Raw genomic sequence first — 20,576 nt, 5'->3', positions numbered from 1 at the left:
GGGCCCCTCCGGGGATGGCCATGTCCACTGCGTCAGCCGTGATGCTGGTAGGTACCTGCAGGGTGCCTAGTGGGGGCCCGTGGGCGCTCGGAACTGCTCCTCACAGCCACACGTGAGCCAGCGGTTATTCCAGAAAGTTTATTAAAAGTGAACAACATCTATGGAACAGGTAAGCGGGGCCCAGCCTCAGAACCCCTGAACTTCTCGCGTTGGTGATGGCAGCCAGACGTTGGGCAGGAGTGGGCGGGGGAGGGTCCAGGGTCGGGAGGGGCGCTCGGTTGGAGGGGGCTGTTACCGATTAACCAGCTTTACTGGTTTTCCTTTAAATCACAAAAAAGCACACCCACAGGGCAGAAGGCTGGCAACTTCCTACCGCTGCGGAGGCTCCGGGCTATGGCAGGCATGGCGGGCACCCGGGGGCCCGACCCACCTGCGGATGGCAGCAGGGAGGAGCGGCCAGCGTGGGACAACAAACTCCAGTACCTGTTGAGCTGCGTGGGCTTCGCCGTGGGCCTGGGCAACCTCTGGCGGTTCCCGTACCTGTGCCAGACGTACGGGGGAGGTGAGCCTCCTGGGTATGCCCCCCCCACCGCGGCCTCCGGGGTGTGGGAACTCCCACCCGCAGGGATCTGTCCCCCGGGGCCCAGCTGGCGACAGCTTTGCGGTGCTGCTCAGCAGGCCGCCCGCCCAGGCTCCGTCAGGGTCAGGGCGCCGGGCCCCCCTCGCCAGCACTGTGTCCTCACTGAGCAGACCCCAGAGGGCAGCCAGGGGGCCGCAGCCACATGGGGAGCTGAGGTGCACAGCTGCCCTCAGGGGATGCACATGGGGTGTGGCTCGCTGTGTCCCCAGGCTCAGGGCGGAGGGCTTCCTGGGCACAGTCACCCCATTGTGGTGTCTGACCCGAGGCTTCCCCGAGGCCTGTGCTTCCTAGCGCCCGCGGAGCTCCCAGCCGACGCAGGCGCTGGTCGAGTGTCCCCTGCAGGGCAGCGGCTCTGGCCTCCTGCCTCGGAGACGGGGAGGCCGAGGTGGTGAGGATTCAGCCCATCTCCACCCAAAATGGGGGAGCAGGGGATCAACACAGAAGGCAGAGCTGCATGAGCACCGCCCACCAAGCTTCCTGGTCATGCAGACACGGCATCTTTGAGGTCTCCTTTTCCTGACAATAAGATCTGGGGCACGTGGGAAAATCTGAACATGCAGACAAATGGCCAGACATTCCTCTGTAACAGCTGCCCTGGCGCCAGAGCCTCCGTGGGTCCGGGGTGGGGAGGCGGCCGCACCTCCGTGAGCGCGGCGTGGAGAGCATGGAGCTCCCTGGAGCACCGGCGGGGACCTGAAGCAGGGCGCCCAGAGCTCCCAGTGCCTGTCGTGCGAGGCCAGGGCCTCGGCGACCCTCCACGCATGGGGCTCTGCCCACAGCCTGACCCGCTGCCCAGAGCGGCCGGAGCAGGGGCCCAGGGCCCCCGCCCCGTGGACACCGCCTGCCTCCGTCCAGACATGGAGGCCGCGGGCGCCACCCGCCATGCCCGGGGCTCCGAGACACGCCTGTACGGTCCAGGATCCAGCTTTCCCAGGCTGGAAGTGCTTGACCAAGTGCCACGAAACAAGCTTCTCACGCTGCGAGAGGCCCTTCTCCGTCTGCTCTGACCACCTCTGGAGACCCTGAGACAGGGCATCGCCTGGTTCGCACCCGCAACCCCCTGACGTCAGGACTGTGCCTCCACGTCATGGAGGGAGGCAGCGTCGTCACAGAGCTGAGCGGACGTGGACGCAGGGCCGGCCGGGGCGTCACATACACTCCACTCCGCAACGAGCAGAGGAGGCAGAAGCACGGTGTCCGGTGCTGACCCCGGCTGCTGACCGCAGGGCTCCAACCCGGGGGTCCCCCAGGGAGCTGCAGAGGCCCCGATTCCTGCTCTGCCCTGGAGGCCTATGGTTTAGTGTGGAGCCCTGGTGTCCAGCAGAGCGAGCCCTCTCGGCTCTTCCTTTAAACTCTGCCGCCGCCTTCCCGCATAAACTGCAGCCATGGCACGCGGGCCGGGGGTCGGGCCTGGCGTCCGGTGGGGTGTCCGGCCTGGCCCCTGCAGTCTCCACGGGCTTGGGATGCAGGTCTCTCCTCACCCCGTGTGCCCCTCTCCTTCCATCCTCCCGTGGCTCTTTCCTCAAGATCACGGGCGTGTTTCTCAGCAGCCCACAGGCCCTTGCCACTGTTCCGACCAGAGGCATCTTTTCTTACTGGACTGAACGGCTGTGTGCCGTGCCCAGCACCCCCCGGGCTCCGCCCAGACCCGCCCGCAGGGGACGGTACACAGCGGCCGGCCATCTGATGACTGTGTATTCCTTGTCACCGGCTCTGCAGTGGCCCTTCAGCTCTCGGGGCCGGAGCACCGAATGTGCGAGGCTTTCCCCACACTGACCAGGCCTCTGGTTCTCAGTGGATGCCGACTGGGTGCCCCAGAACCTAACCCCACCCTGCCCGCACAGGCTAAGGGCGGCCCCACAAGATGCCCCCTAACCTCAGATGCCAATCTGGAGTAGCAGGTCCCCAGGTTACCATGGCTTCTTCCGATTCTTTACAAATTCAAGGGGTCCCACAACCCCTCTTAAGACAGCGATTTGCTGGAATGGCTCGGGAAAACACTCAGGTCTACAGGTTTATCATGAAGTGTGCAACCCAGGAATGCTGTCCGGGAGCGATGCAGAGGCGGGGCCCCCCAGCACGGCCCCCTCCTGTGCCTCCGCCAGGCAGGCACCCTTGACGGGGCCCTGGGCCGCTGGCTGGTGACTCTCAGTCTGCCGCTGGGGGAGGGCCAGGCTGGGAGTCCCAGGTGTGGGGTCGCCCTGCCCCTCCATCTCCCGGCCTGTGGGGTCAACTGGGTGAGGTTGAAGGACATCAACAAGCTGTGCCCCTCGCCCGACCCCCCGACATGCCTAGGGAGCTCAGGGGCCGAGCCAGGACAGGACCAGACACACTCCTCTCAGTTCAGCACAGCATCCCAGATCTGGGGCCCCAGCACCGGGGTCCACGAAAGGTGGACCAGCTCTCCTCCTGCCTTGTAGTCTGTCAGAAACAAGCCTGCCCCGTGCCACCCCCATTGGCTCCTCCTGGAGTCAGCATGAGGGGCTGGGTGCCCCCCTGGACGTAGAGCCCCCAAGCCTGGCCCCCAGCACCCCAGCCGGGCCTGTGATCTGGGACCCCGTCCCCACGGTGGTTACGTTGGGGCTGAAATGAGCCTGACGCACAGGCTGGACGCTGCTCAGCACCAGGTCACAGAGATGCCTCCTGTCCCCCTCTCCCCAGAGCTGGGAGACTCGGCCACGGGCCAGGCCCCCTGTCCCTCCCCTCCCTGTCTGTCCCCTCTCCCCAGACCTCTCCTTGGGCCAGACCCTCTCACGCTGCCCTCAACCAGCCCCTGAGGCCTCCACCTGGACCCCATCCAGCTGGGGCCTCCCCCTCAGACCAGGCAGGGACGGGGAAAGGGGGCCAAGGATCAGTCAGCCTGGAGGCCTCACCCTTCCCGGATGGTGGCTCAAACGTGTGGGACTCAGGCCCTGGGCGTGCGGCCATTCCATGTCTGCCTTCGCCATGCTGCAAGGAGTGCGTCCTGGGGCCTGAGCGTGCCTCAGGAGGGCGCCTCCATCAGTAACCTGGACCCCGGGTCCCTGGTGACCCCTGGCCACAGCCCCCGCTGCAAGCCCTGCCCGCAGGGGCCCTCCTGCCCCTGGGAGGCCATCCCGGGGCCTCTGGGGCCTCCACCTGGAACTTAACTCTCTAATGCACTTTGCCTTTTTGCTGCTACGTGGGAGATACTGAGACGCACCGTCTGCCCACATGCTGGCCCCGGCGGCCCGTCAGGCCGACGTGGCCCAAGAGCTCCATGGCCTGGCTGCCCCCAGGGCTCTGACTCTGCGTCCACACTTCGGATGGTGATAGAAAAAGCCAGCACGAAGCTGTGCTGGTGAAGAGCACGGGGCCTTGGTTCGTGGGAGTGGCTCTCAGAAGCTGAACCCAAGCTTCCCGTGGACAGTGGGGAGAGCCGTGCCCACAGCAGCCCATGCTGTTGGTCGGGGCCTGATGGTCTGTGCTGCTCCCTGGGGTCCCCTGGACCCATGCAGGCAGCAGCTGCGGTCAGCCAGGCAGCGCTGAAGCAGCCACACGCTCCGGCCCAGGGCAGGCAGGTTTCCAGGGTCTGGACAGAGGATGTGCGGCTGAGACTCCCACAGCGCACACAGGGCCGATTCCGCCTCTGGGCACTCAGTCCTCCTCCCGACAGTGCGGGAGCATCCTGTGGGGACCCGCGTCTCTCCAGCAGGCCTGCGGGCTCAGGGGTGCCCAGCCCCCCGCCACCTGCCAGGACCCACGCCATCTACGCGGTGCAGAAGGGAGCCGCCGTGTCTGCCTGCCTGCCCTCAGGTTCTTGCCGAGAGGCAGCTCTGTCTGAGGGGCCTGGCACCCAGGCCCACCCTGCTGTGTGCACCCCAGCGTCCGAGCAGGAGTGAAGGGTTGGGAAGGGCTTCCCGCCTCAACCCAGGGCACAGCTTGGGGGACCTCCGGTGACTACCTCCTGCAAGGCCCTGCCGTGAGCAGACCAGCTCCCCGTCCCAGGAGCCCGGGAACCAGGGGTGTCAGGGCCCCAGTGAGAAAGCAGCTCGGCCCACGTGTCAGTGGGAACCCCACACAGCCCCAGAGGGTAGGGGACTACAGCTTTAACACAAGCAAACCCCCGACGTCAGGGCTGCCTCCCTCGGTGGCCAGGAATGCTCCTCCTTATCCCCCCACAGCGGCCTGTGTCGCCCTCACCAAGGCTGGGCCGGGCAGAGGGCAGGGCCCACTGACAGCCGCATCTCTGCAGGCGCCTTCCTCATCCCCTACGTCGTCGCCCTGGCCTTCGAGGGCATCCCGCTGTTCCACATTGAGCTCGCCGTCGGCCAGCGCCTGCGCAGGGGCAGCGTCGGGGTGTGGACGGCCATCTCGCCCTACCTGGGGGGTGTGGGTATGTGCCCCCCATGACCCCCGCCTGCAGCTGCTCCGTGGTGGGGGGGGCGGGGCTGCGTCTACGCGTGCTATGCGTGTTTGCTGGGTGTTCGCTTGTCACACCAGTGCATGCCCAGTGGTTCGGAACGGAAGGTGCAGGGGTCCCGGGCACGCAGGTACCCAAGGCAGGAATCAGGCGTGACAGCGGAGGCAGGAGTCCACCCCAGAACAGCAGCTCGCTGGCCCACGGTGCCCAGTCCATGTGCAAGGGGCCCTGAGCGCATGCGACCTGGGACCTCATGGCACCTGGGGAGACTGGGCAGAGGGCAGCCCTGGTTCCCCGAGTGACCGTGAGATGGGCTCTGCCGCAGATGGCCCCAGCGTCACCGGCAGGCCTGTGGCATGCCTGGTGGCTTCGGGCTGCCCGAAGGCCCACCTAGAAGTGGGCCAAGGCTGGCGGACGGGCCGCTGAAGGCCAGCCAGGAGGGTGCTGGCCAGCGGGCGGGCAGCAGGGGCCTCAGGGTTGACACAGGGAGTGGAGACACGGGCTGGGCGCGAAGGGGTCCATCGGGCCGCCCAGGGAGGCGCTGACCATGCCCGGTGCCCACAGGGCTGGGCTGCTTCACCGTGTCCTTCCTGGTCAGCCTGTACTACAACACCATCCTGACCTGGGTGCTCTGGTACCTCCTCAACTCCTTCCAGCACCCGCTGCCCTGGAGCGCCTGCCCGCTCGACCTCAACCGCACAGGTACTGCTGTTGGGAGAGATGCCCAGCGTGGCCGGCCCCCTGGAGCTGGGTCCTGCTACCCCGCGCTTGCCCGTTTGCTGTGGGACCCTGGGCCCCCCTCACTAAGTAGCACCCAGGCCCTCGAAGCTGCTCACACACCTGGCAAGGAAAAGCGTGTGGGTTGGGCTGCTCATCCCCCTGAATTAGGTCTTCAGGGGGACACCCCCCCAGCCCAAGTGCATGCCCTCTGCGGAGACCTCAGGTGTGGGCAGCCCTCTGCGGAGACCTCAGGTGTGGGGAGTACTCACGGTTTTCAAGTGCGCTCATGACCCCGGGTGGGCCTCTGTCCCCGAGGGCCCGCTGTGCCAGCTCGTGCTAGGCACCTGCTGGACAGGCTGAGCAGCTGCAGAGGCCCCCGGCGGCCAGCCCCCCGGGCCCGCTCCCAGGGTGGCGGGGTCCTGCCGGGTCCCTGTGGCCCGCGGCCCACCTGTGCGGGCCCTGCCGGCTCCAGGCCTCGTGCAGGAGTGCCGGGACAGCAGCCCTGTGAGCTACTTCTGGTACCGGCGGACGCTGAACGTCTCGGCCGACATCGGCGACGGTGGCCCGGTCCAGTGGCGGCTGCTGCTCTGCCTGGCGGTCTCCTGGGCCGCCGTGTACCTGTGCATCATCAGGGGCATCGAGACCACTGGGAAGGTGAGCCTGCGCGGCCCTGCCCCCGGGCCCCCCGGGCCCCGAGGGCCCCTCCTCACTTCCATCTCCTCGGCCTCTGGGGTTCAGAGGTTCTGTCCGTGTCCCTGGAGAGCTGGGCTCCTCTCACCGTGAGGTGAACCTCCTCGGCTCGGCGACAGTCTGCACTGAAATCCTCTCTGATGTTAGAACAGCCATTTCGGCTTCCTTGACTAAATTAATTTTTTTTCCAGCTCTTCTTCTTTTCGTCTGTTTGGGTCTTTGTGTTTAAAGTGTGGTTCTGGTAGACAGCACGCAGCTGGGTCTCGCTTTTCCCCCAGGCTGACTGCCCCGGCTTCTTCCTTTGGCGTGGTTGCGCTGCCCGCGCTGTCCATCTGGCCGGGCGAGGCCCGTCACCTTGTATTTATCTTCTGCTCGTCCCCTCTGCTCTTTGCTCTCGTGCCACTCTTTCTCTGAGGTGTTTTGGACGCCTCTCTATGTCCTTTGCTAGGCGGCTGTAACTCGGTGGTTGGATTTGGGGCTGCAGCCCACTCTGTCTCCCAGCAACGCCGCGCCAGGCCACAGAGGAGCCTCAGCATCGCCCTCTCCCCTCAGTGGCCACGCTGCCATCACACCTTTCGCTACAGCGTCATAAGCAGCAAGCGCAGTCTCAGCACTTCCTTGGTTCTTTGCCTCTCAGCCTGTGGGGTCTTAGGTCACCGATCAGGGACTGAACCCAGGGGCAGTGAGCGAGGTGAATCTTAACCTAGGGAACGCCCGCATTCTCAGCGTTTTTGTTTTAAACACTGCATTATCTTTTAAAGAGACTGAGGCAATGAGAAAAAATACTGAAAGTCACCTCGCTTCCACACAGAGAGGACCAGGGGAGCCTGAGTCTGTGCCTCCCACGTTTGCCTTTCAAACTGCACCCAGCTCCAGCTGCCCACCCCTCTTCCTCCTGGGCTTGGATGAGTCCGGTACTTTTCTCTTCCTCCCGGGCCTGGATGAGTCCGGTACTTTTCTCTTCCTCCCGGGCCTGGATGAGTCCGGTACTTTTCTCTTCCTCCCGGGCCTGGATGAGTCCGGTACTTTTCTCTTCCTCCCGGGCCTGGATGAGTCCGGTACTTTTCTCTTCCTCCCGGGCCTGGATGAGTCCGGTACTTTTCTCTTCCTCCCGGGCCTGGATGAGTCCGGTACTTTTCTCTTCCTCCTGGGCTTGGATGAGTCCGGCACTTTCTACGTTTGTCCTGACTTCAACGACTGTAACTACCCTCCATGCGTCTCTGTGGGGCCTCCCGACGGTGGTTGTGGAGGTCTGCGGGTCTGAGTGTGTGTGAGCTCCTGTACTTTATTTCAGTTAATGTGTGGAGGTGATAATTACTCTCAGGTGAGGGGCTCCAAGCTCGAGGGGATTGGAATTTCAGACCCAACCAACCAGCCAGAAACCCAAATAGTCCTGCACGAACGTCCCTGAACATGACCTGGGTGGCCCCACCGTGTCTGCATTTGGGGTCTGGGGCTCAGGAGGGAAGGGTCCCCGTTTGCCGATTTAATTTTTTGCAGACGCCATGTGTGCAGAGCCCTCCCCAGCCCTGAAAGAACTGGGGACTGGTCCTGCTCGGGGAGAGCGTGTGGGCAGGTGTGCGCCCCACGGACCCCATGAAGAGGCCCTCTGGGGCCTCAGCATAGAAGGAGGAGGGGCCTGTGGACCAGAGGGAGGCCACTGCCCACCGCGGTAGAACCCTCACGTGATCCTCGGGGCAGCCCAAGCCCCTGAGCGTGACTGGGGCCCACAGCCCACTGTCTCCAGTCAGACCCCACAACCCGGCAGTGGCCCGAGGCCGCTCCCGAGCCCCACTGACTCAGGAGTGGATGCAGAGGAGACTGATGACTGGCCTTTTCAGGCCATTTATTTCACGGCCCTGTTTCCTTACCTGGTGCTCACGGTCTTCCTGGTCAGAGGGCTTACGCTGCCCGGGGCGATGCAAGGACTGACCTACCTGTTCACCCCTGACGTAAGTGGGCCCCACACCCAAGCTCCCCCGCCCAGGCTCAGGAAACGAACAAGCCGGGCCCCCCCAGCCTGGACCCTCCCCCCTCAGCCAGGGGAGCAGAGACGGCCACAGGGAGGGGTGGTCCGGCGTCTCAGGGGTCAGGTTTGGAGGGCGGGGAGCAGAGAATGCGGCCTGGGGTGCGGGGGCGTGTGAAATGGGGGTGTGGGGGAGAGGCCTGGTGGGGACCTCGGTGTCCCCCGCAGGGTCCCAGACCCCACGTCTCTGAGGGGCTTGTCCAGGAACATGAGCCGCCAGGAGAGGAGCCACGGGGCCATTCCATGGTCTCTGGAGCCACAGGGGCCGCACAGCTTAGCACCCTCAGTCTCCCAGGCCGGGCCCCTTGCTGGGCACGTGGGTGGCGTCTGTGGGTCCCCCAGTGGGAACACCAGGCCCTGTGTGCAGGGGGTCCCGCCTGGCCCGCGAGTCCTCGAAACCCCCAGCCTGCAGGGAGCTGAACCGACCCCGGATCTGACTCCCAGCCCCGAGAGGGCCGTCCTCCTGTGGATGGGCCCAGGGGGCATTCCGCATCAAACGCAGGGAGCCCGAACTGGCCATGTCATCACGTGCGCTCCTCACGAGTGGTCCCAAGCTGTCTTGGGGCCTGGGTGGGCACACGGCTCGTGGGAGCGTCCCGGGGATGCTGGGCACAGTCTTGACCAGGAGGCACCAGGCTGGGGGCCTGTCTGCGACCACGGGTCCCCATTCCCTTCCAGCTGCGGGTCCTGCAGAACCCCCGGGTGTGGCTGGACGCCGCCACCCAGATATTCTTCTCCCTGTCCCTGGCCTTCGGAGGACACATTGCTTTCGCCAGCTACAACCCGCCCAGGTAGGCTGGGGCTGGGGCCAGGGGCCGTGCTGCTGAGGGCGTGCCGAGCAGCTTGTTGTGACATCCTTCCTGGAACGTGGGGTCAACCGATGTGAGCCTCTGATAAGCACAAGCTCTCGGGGTTCCGGCAATCACTGAGTCACCCCGAGGGCCGGGAGGCTGCCGCCTTCTGAAGCAGCAAGTTCTGGAGCAGCTGCCGGAAGGGAACTGGGGTCATCAAAGCCAGGAACAAGGCTATAACCAGGGGCTGCCCGTGTGACACACGTGGCCATAAAAGCAGAAATACAGACTGTGTCAGCCTCCCGGGCACTTAGACGGCCGGGCGCCCGCCTCCTCACGACGCCCAAGCCTGACCATGGGTCATAAAACATGGCATGAGCGATGGCGCACTGACAGCAGCCTCCGCGCGGGTCCATGGGGGCAGCCTCCGCGCAGGTCCATGGGGGCAGTGGGCACGCGGGTCCGTGGGGGCAGCGGGCACGCGGGTCTGTGGGGGCAGCGGGCACGCGGGTCCATGGGGGCAGCGGGCACGCGGGTCTGTGGGGGCAGCGGGCACGCGGGTCCATGGGGGCAGCGGGCACGCGGGTCCATGGGGGCAGCCTCCGCGTGGGTCCATGGGGGCAGCGGGCACGCGGGTCCATGGGGGCAGCCTCCGCGCAGGTCCATGGGGGCAGCGGGCACGCGGGTCCGTGGGGGCAGCGGGCACGCGGGTCTGTGGGGGCAGCGGGCACGCGGGTCCATGGGGGCAGCGGGCACGCGGGTCTGTGGGGGCAGCGGGCACGCGGGTCCATGGGGGCAGCGGGCACGCGGGTCCATGGGGGCAGCCTCCGCGTGGGTCCATGGGGGCAGCGGGCACGCGGGTCCATGGGGGCAGCGGGCACGCGGGTCCATGGGGGCAGCCTCCGCGTGGGTCCATGGGGGCAGCGGGCACGCGGGTCCGTGGGGGCAGCGGGCACGCGGGTCCGTGGGGGCAGCGGGCACGCGGGTCCGTGGGGGCAGCGGGCACGCGGGTCCGTGGGGGCAGCGGGCACGCGGGTCCGTGGGGGCAGCGGGCACGCGGGTCCGTGGGGGCAGCGGGCACGCGGGTCCGTGGGGGCAGCCTCCGCGCGGGTCCGTGGGGGCAGCCTCCGCGCGGGTCCATGGGGGCAGTGGGCACGCAGGTCCGTGGGGGCAGCCTCCGCGCGGGTCCATGGGGGCAGTGGGCACGCAGGTCCATGGGGGCAGTGGGCACGCAGGTCCGTGGGGGCAGCCTCCGCGCGGGTCCGTGGGGGCAGCGGGCACGCAGGTCCGTGGGGGCAGCCTCCGCGCGGGTCCATGGGGGCAGTGGGCACGCAGATCCCTGGGGGCAGTGGGCACGCAGGTCCGTGGGGGCAGCCTCCGCGCGGGTCCATGGGGGCAGCGGGCACGCGGGTCGTGGGGGCAGCCTCCACGTGGGTCCGTGGGGGCAGCCTCCGCGCAGGTCCATGGGGGCAGTGGGCACGCAGGTCTGTGGGGGCAGCCTCCGCGCGGGTCCATGGGGGCAGTGGGCACGCGGGTCTGTGGGGGCAGCCTCCGCGCGGGTCCGTGGGGGCAGCGGGCGCGCGGGTCCGTGGGGGCAGTGGGCACGCAGGTCTGTGGGGGCAGCCTCCGCGCGGGTCCGTGGGGGCAGCGGGCGCGCGGGTCCGTGGGGGCAGCGGGCGCGCGGGTCCGTGGGGGCAGCCTCCACGTGGGTCCGTGGGGGCAGCCTCCGCGCAGGTCCATGGGGGCAGTGGGCACGCGGGTCTGTGGGGGCAGCCTCCGCGCGGGTCCGTGGGGGCAGCCTCCGCGCAGGTCCATGGGGGCAGTGGGCACGCAGGTCTGTGGGGGCAGCCTCCGCGCGGGTCCATGGGGGCAGTGGGCACGCGGGTCTGTGGGGGCAGCCTCCGCGCGGGTCCGTGGGGGCAGTGGGCACGCGGGTCCGTGGGGGCAGCCTCCGCGCGGGTCCATGGGGGCAGTGGGCACGCGGGTCTGTGGGGGCAGCCTCCGCGCGGGTCCGTGGGGGCAGCAGGCGCGCGGGTCCATGGGGGCAGCGGGCACGCAGGTCTGTGGGGGCAGCCTCCGCGCGGGTCCGTGGGGGCAGCGGGCACGCGGGTCCATGGGGGCAGCGGGCACGCGGGTCTGTGGGGGCAGCGGGCACGCGGGTCCATGGGGGCAGTGGGCACGCAGGTCTGTGGGGGCAGCCTCCGCGCGGGTCCGTGGGGGCAGCGGGCACGCGGGTCCGTGGGGGCAGCCTCCACGTGGGTCCGTGGGGGCAGCCTCCGCGCAGGTCCATGGGGGCAGCGGGCACGCGGGTCTGTGGGGGCAGCCTCCGCGCAGGTCCATGGGGGCAGCGGGCACGCGGGTCCGTGGGGGCAGCCTCCGCGCGGGTCCGTGGGGGCAGCCTCCGCGCAGGTCCATGGGGGCAGTGGGCACGCAGGTCTGTGGGGGCAGCCTCCACGCGGGTCCATGGGGGCAGTGGGCACGCGGGTCCATGGGGCAGCGGGCACGCGGGTCCGTGGGGGCAGCCTCCGCGCGGGTCCGTGGGGGTAGTGGGCGCGCGGGTCCGTGGGGGCAGCGGGCACGCGGGTCCGTGGGGGCAGCCTCCACGTGGGTCCGTGGGGGCAGCCTCCGCGCAGGTCCATGGGGGCAGTGGGCATGCAGGTCTGTGGGGGCAGCCTCCGCGCGGGTCCATGGGGGCAGTGGGCACGCGGGTCTGTGGGGGCAGCCTCCGCGCGGGTCCGTGGGGGTAGTGGGTGCACGGGTCCATGGGGCAGCGGGCACGCAGGTCTGTGGGGGCAGCCTCCGCGTGGGTCCGTGGGGGTAGTGGGTGCGCGGGTCCGTGGGGGCAGCGGGCACGCGGGTCCGTGGGGGCAGCCTCCACGTGGGTCCGTGGGGGCAGCCTCCGCGCAGGTCCATGGGGGCAGTGGGCACGCAGGTCTGTGGGGGCAGCCTCCGCGCGGGTCCATGGGGGCAGTGGGCACGCGGGTCTGTGGGGGCAGCCTCCGCGCGGGTCCGTGGGGGCAGTGGGCACGCGGGTCTGTGGGGGCAGCGGGCACGCGGGTCCATGGGGGCAGCGGGCACGCGGGTCCGTGGGGGCAGCCTCCGCGTGGGTCCGTGGGGGCAGTGGGCACGCAGGTCTGTGGGGGCAGCCTCCGCGCGGGTCCATGGGGCAGCCTCCACGTGGGTCCGTGGGGGCAGCCTCCGCGCAGGTCCATGGGGGCAGTGGGCACGCGGGTCTGTGGGGGCAGCCTCCGCGCGGGTCCGTGGGGGCAGCCTCCGCGCGGGTCCATGGGGGCAGTGGGCACGCGGGTCTGTGGGGGCAGCCTCTGCACGGGTCTGTGGGGGCAGCGTGTGCGTGGGTCCATGGGGGCAGTCTCTGCACGGGTCTGTGGGGGCAGCCTCCGCGCGGGTCCGTGGGGGTAGTGGGTGCGCGGGTCCGTGGGGACAGCGGGCACGCGGGTCCGTGGGGGCAGCCTCCGCGCGGGTCCGTGGGGGCAGCCTCCGCGTGGGTCCGTGGGGGCAGCCTCCGCGCGGACCCATGGGGCAGCGGGCACGCGGGGGGTGGAGGGCCCAGGGGCCTCCAGTGGTCGCTCCTGCTGTGCTTCTGCCTCCGCTCTTAGACGGCAGCCACTGTCGATTCTCACCTGGAGACCAGGCACCCACACCCAGGGCCCCCAGCTCGCTCCTGCCCCGAGGCCGCAGAGGAGACGGGCCCTGAGGGTTGGCACCAGCTGCCGCCTTGAGCTGGGGTCCCGGGCGGGGTGGTGGGGAGGGCTCTGAGAGGCCGCGCCCTGCCCCAGGCCTCCTCCCTGGGGCCCTAAGGCCGTGCGTGTCTGCGCAGGAACAACTGCAGGAGGGACGCGGTGAGCATTGCGCTGGTGAACAGCATGACGTCCCTCTACGCGTCCATCGCTGTCTTTTCTATCTTGGGGTTCAAGGCAGCCAGCGACCACGGGCGGTGCCTGGACCGGTGAGCGGGGGCCCTTGGGCACTGAGGAGTCAGGGACGGGGGCGGTCCGCCTGGAACCAGGGGCAGGACCCGAGCTGGAGGCTGGGTCTTGGCTGGGAAGACAGGTTCCAATGAGGGAGTTGTGGACAGGATGGGCCCCCGGCCAACGGCCGGTATCCTGACGGGAGGAGGGGCACATGCAGACACGGAGGAGGGGCGGGCTACAGGGAGGCGGCCACGGTGCAGGCATACCTGGGGCCCTCCCCTGGGCCATGGGCGACCCCAGCCCTGCCCACGCCTCGTCTTGGACTCCCTGCTCCAGAGCGAGGCGGTCACCGTCCTGTGGCGTCCAGTCGCCCAGGCTGCGGTCACTTCTCACCACTGTCCGGGAGCCGACCCCGTGAGGACGGCCCCACGGGGGAAGTCACCACATGGGATGGACGGCCCGGTGGCCTCCCGACGCAGGTTCCTGGGAGAGACCCACCAGAGGGGCACAAGCCCGCCCTCTGCCTGCTGCTGGAGGTCCAGGGCAGCTCGTGGATGATGGACTCGTTGGCAGTGTCAGCAGGGCACAGGGGAATGCCTGCCATGAACCCCTGGCCACGCGGGGGAGGAAGGGCAGTCACCCGCACCCCAGGCACAGCAGAGCACGTGCGGGGCTCGGGGACCCCAAGAGGCCGCAGTGGCCACAGCGTCCAGTGCGTCCCAGGGAGCAGCGTCCCACCACGGGCCAGCTCTTCCCGCCGCTCCCCCCAGACGCCCAGAGAACAAAACCACAGAGTGGCCAACACCAGCTCCCCACGGCCGCACCTTGGGAAGCGTCAGCACCTTCTTGCTGCCCCAGGGCCACTAGGCTGCGCACACAAGCAAAACCACAGACAGAACAGACGGAACGCACACGCATGAGAAAGCCACGGCCCCAGCCAGCCTCTGAGAGGCTCGTCCACGGCCCTAGGGGCAAAGTGTCCCGGGGCCTGGCAGGAACGGGCGCGTCAGCCACCCCAGTCACCTCTGCAAAAGGCTTTGGGACTCTGCTGGGCGAGGTGACAAGCATGTTCTAGCGAACAGTCTGAGCCGTGATCCCTGAGACGGACGCGGAGGTGTGAGGTGCTTGAGGCCACCCTTGCTGAGGAGGCTGGAGCCCACAGGCCAGGGGTCAGGAGGCTACGTGGCCTGTTTGTACCCTGGCCTTAGGGGCCGGATAGCCTGTGTCCCCCACATGTGTACAAGACCCCGGGCGCCCCGCAGAGCCCGACCCCCGGGGGCAGCTCACCCAGCCTCCCCGCCCCCGCAGAAACATCCTCCACCTCATCAACGCCTTCGACCTGCCGGAGCAGAGTGTGTCCAGGGACGCCTACACTGCGGCCCTGGCACGTCTGAACGCCTCTCAGCCGGCACGGGTGGCCGGGCTTCCCCTGGAGGCCTGCCGCCTGGAGGACTTCCTGGACAAGGTGCGCAGGGGCCATGGTGCGGCTGCAGGGGGCTGCAGGCGTTGACCTGGGGTCAGGGCTGAGCCCTGGGGCCTAAACGCAGCTCCTCTGATAGGCCCTGCTCTGCAGGTGGGGTCCAGATGGGGAGAGCGGGCCTTGGGGCTGCCCAGAGTCCAGGGAGAGGGGCGTGAGCACAGCCCCGAGCCAGGCCACGGCCAGCCGATGTGGGGCAGGGACAGTGGCTGGGGGTGGGCAGGCCCCTGCGGGAAACTGTTGAATGGGCTCCTGAGCCCCAACCCCGGGGGCGCGCGTCCCCCGCCGCAGGTGATTTAGGGGACAGGGCACCTCCCCGCAGAGGTGCACCCGCAATATGTGGTAACACGGCCCGGACGAGGCAGGGTCACCTCTGCCTGACCCAGGAGGGCGCCCTGGCCTTCCAGCAGGGAGCGTGAGGGTGGGTGTGCATCCTGGCGTGGCCCCTGCTGGCACACGCGTGTGTCCTGGGGGGAATGCTGGCACATGCGTGTGTCCCAGGGGCATGCTGGCACACACATGTCCTGGGTGCATGCTGGCACATGCGTGTGTCCCGGGTGGAATGCTGGCACACACGTGTGTCCCGGGGGTGTGCTGGCACCTGCGTGTGTCCCGGGTGGAATGCTAGCACACGCGTGTGTCCCGGGGGCGTGCCGGCACACCTGCGCCGTGTTGCAGAGTGCCTCGGGCACGGGCCTGGCCTTCATCGTCTTCACGGAGGCCGTGCTCCACATGCCCGGTGCGCCGGTCTGGGCCGTGCTCTTCTTCGGGATGCTCTTCAGCCTGGGCCTGTCGTCCATGTTCGGGAACATGGAAAGCATCATCACGCCGCTCCTGGACCTGGGGGTCATGCCCAGAAGGGTCCCCAAGGAGGTGCTGACAGGTGAGTGCACAGCCAGGCCTCCTCGCTGGACGTCAGATGAGCCTCCCCCACGGGGGCTTAAGGGGTGGTCCCGGCAGCTCAGGCTGACCCTCCGAGGGCCAGGGAGCATGGGCGGGCACTGCGTCCCGCATGGCCCCCAAGGGTGTCCTCCAGGCCGCGGTGCAAGGCACACGGGGGGGCACCGGAGACGCCTGACAGGTCGTGTCCAGGCCTGGCCTGCCTGCTGTGCTTCCTCGTGGCCACCTGCTTCACGCTGCGGTCGGGGAGCTACTGGCTGGAGATCTTCGACCAGTACGCCGCGGCCCTGAACCTGATCCTCCTGGCCTTCTTCGAGGTGGTCGGGGTCGTTTACGTTTATGGGATGAAGCGGTGAGTCAGCCGCCTGGCCCGCCCCTCTGCTCCCGGCGTCCCGTGGTCCCTGAGTGGGACTCAGGCAGCGGTGGGTGACACGGGCCATCTGAGGTCCCCCCAGCGAACCTGTCCACAGGCATAGCCTGGCACCACCGCCTGGCTGTGCGGAGGCCCATGACTAAACAGTGGTCTCCAGCCACCTGCGGGAGCTCCCAGTGTCCAATCACAGGTGGACCCCAGGGCAGGAGGGCCTGCCCAAAGCGCCAAGAGCCAACCTCCCCTGGAGGCCTCCGAGGAGACCCAGCGACATTCTACCACCCTCACCCGGCCCAGGCCCGAGGCACACACACACACACACCTGCACTCACCTGTCACCCTGTCCAGATAGGGACCCTAGAGGTTGTGACCCCGACCTTTGTTCTAAGAACTCCTGGGAGGCCCTGAATGCGAGCCTCCATGCTGCTCTACGGGCAGAGGGACAGTGGGCTTGTCCCCAGGGGACACGCCCACAGATCCAGCAGTGGTGTGGGGGACAGTGCACCCCTGGACTCGGGGGGCCACGTGGTCTCAGAAGGGGACCCTCAGGCGCCCTGCGGAGGAGAGCTGGGAGGGGCGGGGACAGGAAGGGCCCTGGGGCGGGGTCCGGAGCAGCTCCAACCCCCTCCCATGTGTGCCGTGGCCGCTGCACATCCTGGGCCTCTGTTCCTGCCCTGGGACCCCAGTCAGGTGTCGCATCCCCCCCACAGTTGGTGGGGGCTTCTCTGCGCTCACAGAGCTGGAACTCTCCGACCGGGGCCAGACCCACAGGTCCTGCTGCTCCCTGGGCTGGGCTCAGCGACCCCTCGGGCCTTTCCCATCCATTGACCTGGGGGTGGGGCGAGTCCTCACCAGAACCCAGACGGCTGCCTCGTCCAGGGGCCACTCGGGAAGACAAGGGACGGAGGTCAGAGTGGAGGTGGGGACAGTCCCTTGGGCCACATCCTGGTGGACAAAGGCTGCCGGCCGAGCGGATGGGGACTGAGCCCAGGCTCTGCGGCAGGTTCTGCGATGACATAGCCTGGATGACTGGGAGGCGGCCCGGCTTCTACTGGCGGGCAACCTGGAAGGTCGTGAGCCCCCTGCTGCTGCTGACCATCTTTGTGGCCTATGTTGCCCTCCTGGCCAGCTCGCCGCCACGCTACAAGGCCTGGAACCCCCGATACGTAAGTCCTTTGGGTAGGGGGATGACCCCAGGGCCCAAGACCCAGCCTCACCCCCCTCCCCGGTGCCCACCAGGAACATCTGTGCGCTGGGGCCCACGCGGGCTGCTTTTTCCCTGGGACCCCAGGTCCCTGGCCCTTGATGTCCCCTGGGGCATCGGTACTGACTCCGGCAGCCCCAGCGACCTTGGGCTGACCTTGGGTGCAGGCCTCGGTCAGCGGCGGGAGGGCAGTGCAGGCTCCACACTCTGGTGACCCCGTGGGCCCCTGCAGCCCCTTCCCCGGGGACGGGGGCTGTGGGGCCGGCTCTGCAGATGCCTGGCCAGTCTCAGATGGGACCCGCCGTCGAGCCAGCCAAAGCACAGGGTGTGGCCTGGACTCTGGAGCCAGCTCTTGGCCCCAGGCTGCGCGCTGAGCCCATGAGCTCCACCAGCCTGCTTTCCATCTGCCAGCTCAGAGCCGCCCCTTCTCTGGGGTGTGGACGCAGCCGGTTCTAAAATCTCCCCAGAAAGCAGCTGCCCAACACGGCCAGACGGGCATAGGAGGAATGGCGCCATCTTCTGGGGGCTCCCGCCCTGTTAGAGTGACCACGGGCCTGAGATTGGGCGGGTGGTGCTTCCCTCACGGAGGGAGAACGGAGTCTGACCAGGCCCAGCAGTCAACCCCAGGACCGTGCAGCCCTTCGGGTGGTCCAGGGTGGCTCTCTCCAGAACGCGGCACCCCAGGTCCCCGGCCTGCCTCTCGGAGCCTAACCCCACAGGTGGCTTGGCTGGCCAAGTCCCCGAAACTTCAGCTGCCCAGGTGCCCACTGCTAGGGAGCGGCCCTGGCCAGGCGCCTTTCCCTCCACCCGCCCTAGAGGAGGAGACGGGCTGAGCTGCCCCCCACGCTCACGGCCCCTAGGGCCGAGGGCCAGCCTCCTCTACACAGGGAGTGCACGTGGGGCGACCTGCCTGCTTCCCGGATGCCCCTCTCAGGCCTTGTGTCCTGCAGGAGCGGTTCCCCTTGCGGCAGGAGAAGCCCTACCCGGGCTGGGTGCTGGCCACCTGTGTGCTCCTGTCCTTCCTGCCCACCCTGTGGGTCCCGGTGGTGGCGCTTTGCCAGCTGCTCGCCCGGTGCAGAGAGAAGACGTGGGACCCGCCGCAGGACAGATGCCCAAAGCCGCGGGGCGGCAGGGCCTGCTGAGCACGGGGCCAGGGTGGCGGGAGGCCTGCCTGTGCCACAGCCGGGGCAGCACCAATACACGCATGCTTGGCCCCGAGGGCCCGTGGTCATTGTTCCCGACGCTGTCGTGCCCTCCGGACCCGTTCACGGCACCGCCCGACTCCCATGTCAGTCCACGCTCCTCTCCAAATGGGCCAAGTCCATTGTCCGCCTCCTGGGCCCTGTGGCCGGCGGTTCTGCATGGGGCCCTCGGGGAGGCCGTGCACTGAGTCCACGGGCAAAACGCTGGTGGTAGGGGGAAGGGGGTCTGGGAAGGCCCACCTGCACCCCACACCAGATGGACAGCGTGAGGCAGGGCCATCTGCAAGGAAGGCCGCAGGGCTGGGATGGAGGCCCAGCCCCACAGAAGGACCTTTCTCCACCTGAGCCCTGGTCCCAGGGAGGGTCTATCCTGGGCGTGCGTGATGGGGACTCAGGGCACCTGGTGCACAATCATCCCAGAAGCATGGGCCGCTCCCTCCTCCCCAAAGGCCACGGAGCTGGGGCACCGAGATGCTAGCTGCGGGGCTGGCTGCTCGCAGGCTTCGCTTAGACACACTGCCCTTTACTCTTCCGAGACTTTCAAGTCAAGGAGGGAAGGGAAGGCCGATCGTCACGCAGGTCTCCATTCTCTCCAGGGGAGGAGGGCCAGCCTCCTTCCCGAGCATGGGTCCCTCCCTGCACCAAGCCCCACTCCCAGCAGCCTCAGACAAGACCTGCCCTTTCCGGGGCCCGTTCGCCTCCCCCCGCCCCCCTGCGCTCTGGACCTCCTCCACCAGCCGGGGACAGTCCTGAGGGGCCCTGGACACACAGGTGAGCTTCCGGAGACCCAGCCTGTCCTCCGCGTCGTGATGGGAGCGCGGCCCTCTGCGCCCAGCCCCAGGCAGGCGAGTGCTGTCCGTGGTGCTGAACCAGGCCCTCTGACACGGCCCCGCCGGAGGCCGGCACTGCGCTGGGGCCCCGGGACCCCAGAAAACGGGGCCGGTCACTGCTGCATGCCTAAGAGGAGTGGGTATTAAAGCCGGGTCAGCGCAAGTTTGCCCCGGAGTGAGCCCTAAGCCGCATGGGGTGGGCGGGGTCTGCACTTCACCCCCATGCCGCCCTCAGTGACTCAGGGCCCCCTCTTCCAGAGAAGCACCAACACTGCGTCCACCTCAGCCTCCCTCCTCCACGTGCAGGGACCCCAGGCTCACACTAGCCCGCCTGGGAGGCAGGTCCAGGCCAGCTGATGATCACTAATCCCCGTGATGCCCTTCCACCACGTCCAGGACAGGCTCTCGGGCTCTGGGGTTCAGATGTCCGGTTCCCTGTGCATATTTGGGGGTCACCACCTTGCCTCCCACCAGCACTTGGAGGGCCCTGAGCTGAGGGGTATGGGAAGCCCTCTGCCCCATGCTGACCTTCACAAGTAAGCATGCCAGGGCCAGGTGCCAGCACATGCCAGGGTTACAGCAGTGAGTGGGGGGCAGGCATATGGGGCCAGGGGCCCCGGGTGTGGCCTGTGCCCTGCTTTCTCTCCTGCCTCCTTACTCGTTTCCCGCCTTGACTCCCGGAGGCACACAGACCTGGGGGCGCATGAGCATCTACTTCACGTGCAGTTTAGAGCTAGTGAAGTCAAAGTTGACCCGTTGTGTGCAGCTCTTTCCAACACCATGGACTGTAGCCTGCCAGGCCCCTCTGTCCATGGGATTCTCCAGACAAGCACACTGGAGTGGGTAGCCATTCCCTTCTCCAGGGGACCTTCCACCCCAGGGACTGAACGCAGGTCTCCCACATTGCAGGCAGATTCTTTCCATCGGGGCCACCAGGGAAGCCCGTCTAGATCTAGGGAAGCCTGGAAACTAGACTCGCTCAGAATTCTATCCTTTTCACGTTTCACTCTGAGGAGCCGCACGGTGGTTTTAAAAATGATAAATCAGAGCAAGATCTTAGTTGAGCCCGACCAGAACATACGCCCTTTCCAAGGGTTTTACACTTCAGGAAAAATACAAGTGATTGATTGTGAGTAAAATCGGGATAAAATGCATTTAGTAGACAGAGTTTTAGAGGCATGTGGATGCTGGAAAGCTGAGTGATGACTGGCCTTTATGGAAAGGCCAGAAAGAGGTTTGGGGCGCAGGGAGCCCACAGGTGGGGGTCAGCGGGATGCAGCTGTGGGGTCTTGGTCACCTTCCCCTGCCCGAAGCACCTGGCACCCTAAGCAGCAAGTCAGTCCTCCCCAGAGGGGGCACCGCCAGGCGGGCACACCAGGCAGGCAGGTGGGGCCGGTCCCTCGCTGTTTATGA

General features: G+C 67.8%; 1 protein-coding gene across 1 annotated transcript; it reads left to right on the top strand.

Annotated features, from left to right (window-relative positions):
- Positions 1 to 402: 402 nt before the first annotated feature.
- On the top strand, positions 403 to 18,553 carry SLC6A18 (solute carrier family 6 member 18). Its single transcript, XM_006051895.4, has 12 exons — positions 403 to 562; positions 4,854 to 4,994; positions 5,586 to 5,723; positions 6,214 to 6,395; positions 8,273 to 8,383; positions 9,136 to 9,248; positions 13,087 to 13,215; positions 14,489 to 14,645; positions 15,336 to 15,540; positions 15,750 to 15,909; positions 16,931 to 17,093; positions 18,082 to 18,553. Exons 1-12 carry the CDS (start codon positions 403 to 405, stop codon positions 18,271 to 18,273), a joined length of 1,851 nt encoding a protein of 616 aa, XP_006051957.3. The 3' UTR covers positions 18,274 to 18,553.
- Positions 18,554 to 20,576: the final 2,023 nt, after the last annotated feature.

Source organism: Bubalus bubalis, chromosome 19 (genome assembly GCF_019923935.1).
Source record: "Bubalus bubalis isolate 160015118507 breed Murrah chromosome 19, NDDB_SH_1, whole genome shotgun sequence".
NCBI classification, from domain to species: Eukaryota; Metazoa; Chordata; class Mammalia; order Artiodactyla; family Bovidae; genus Bubalus; species Bubalus bubalis.
Note: the sequence above shows the minus strand (reverse complement) of the source record. Positions and strands in the feature narration are given on the sequence as shown.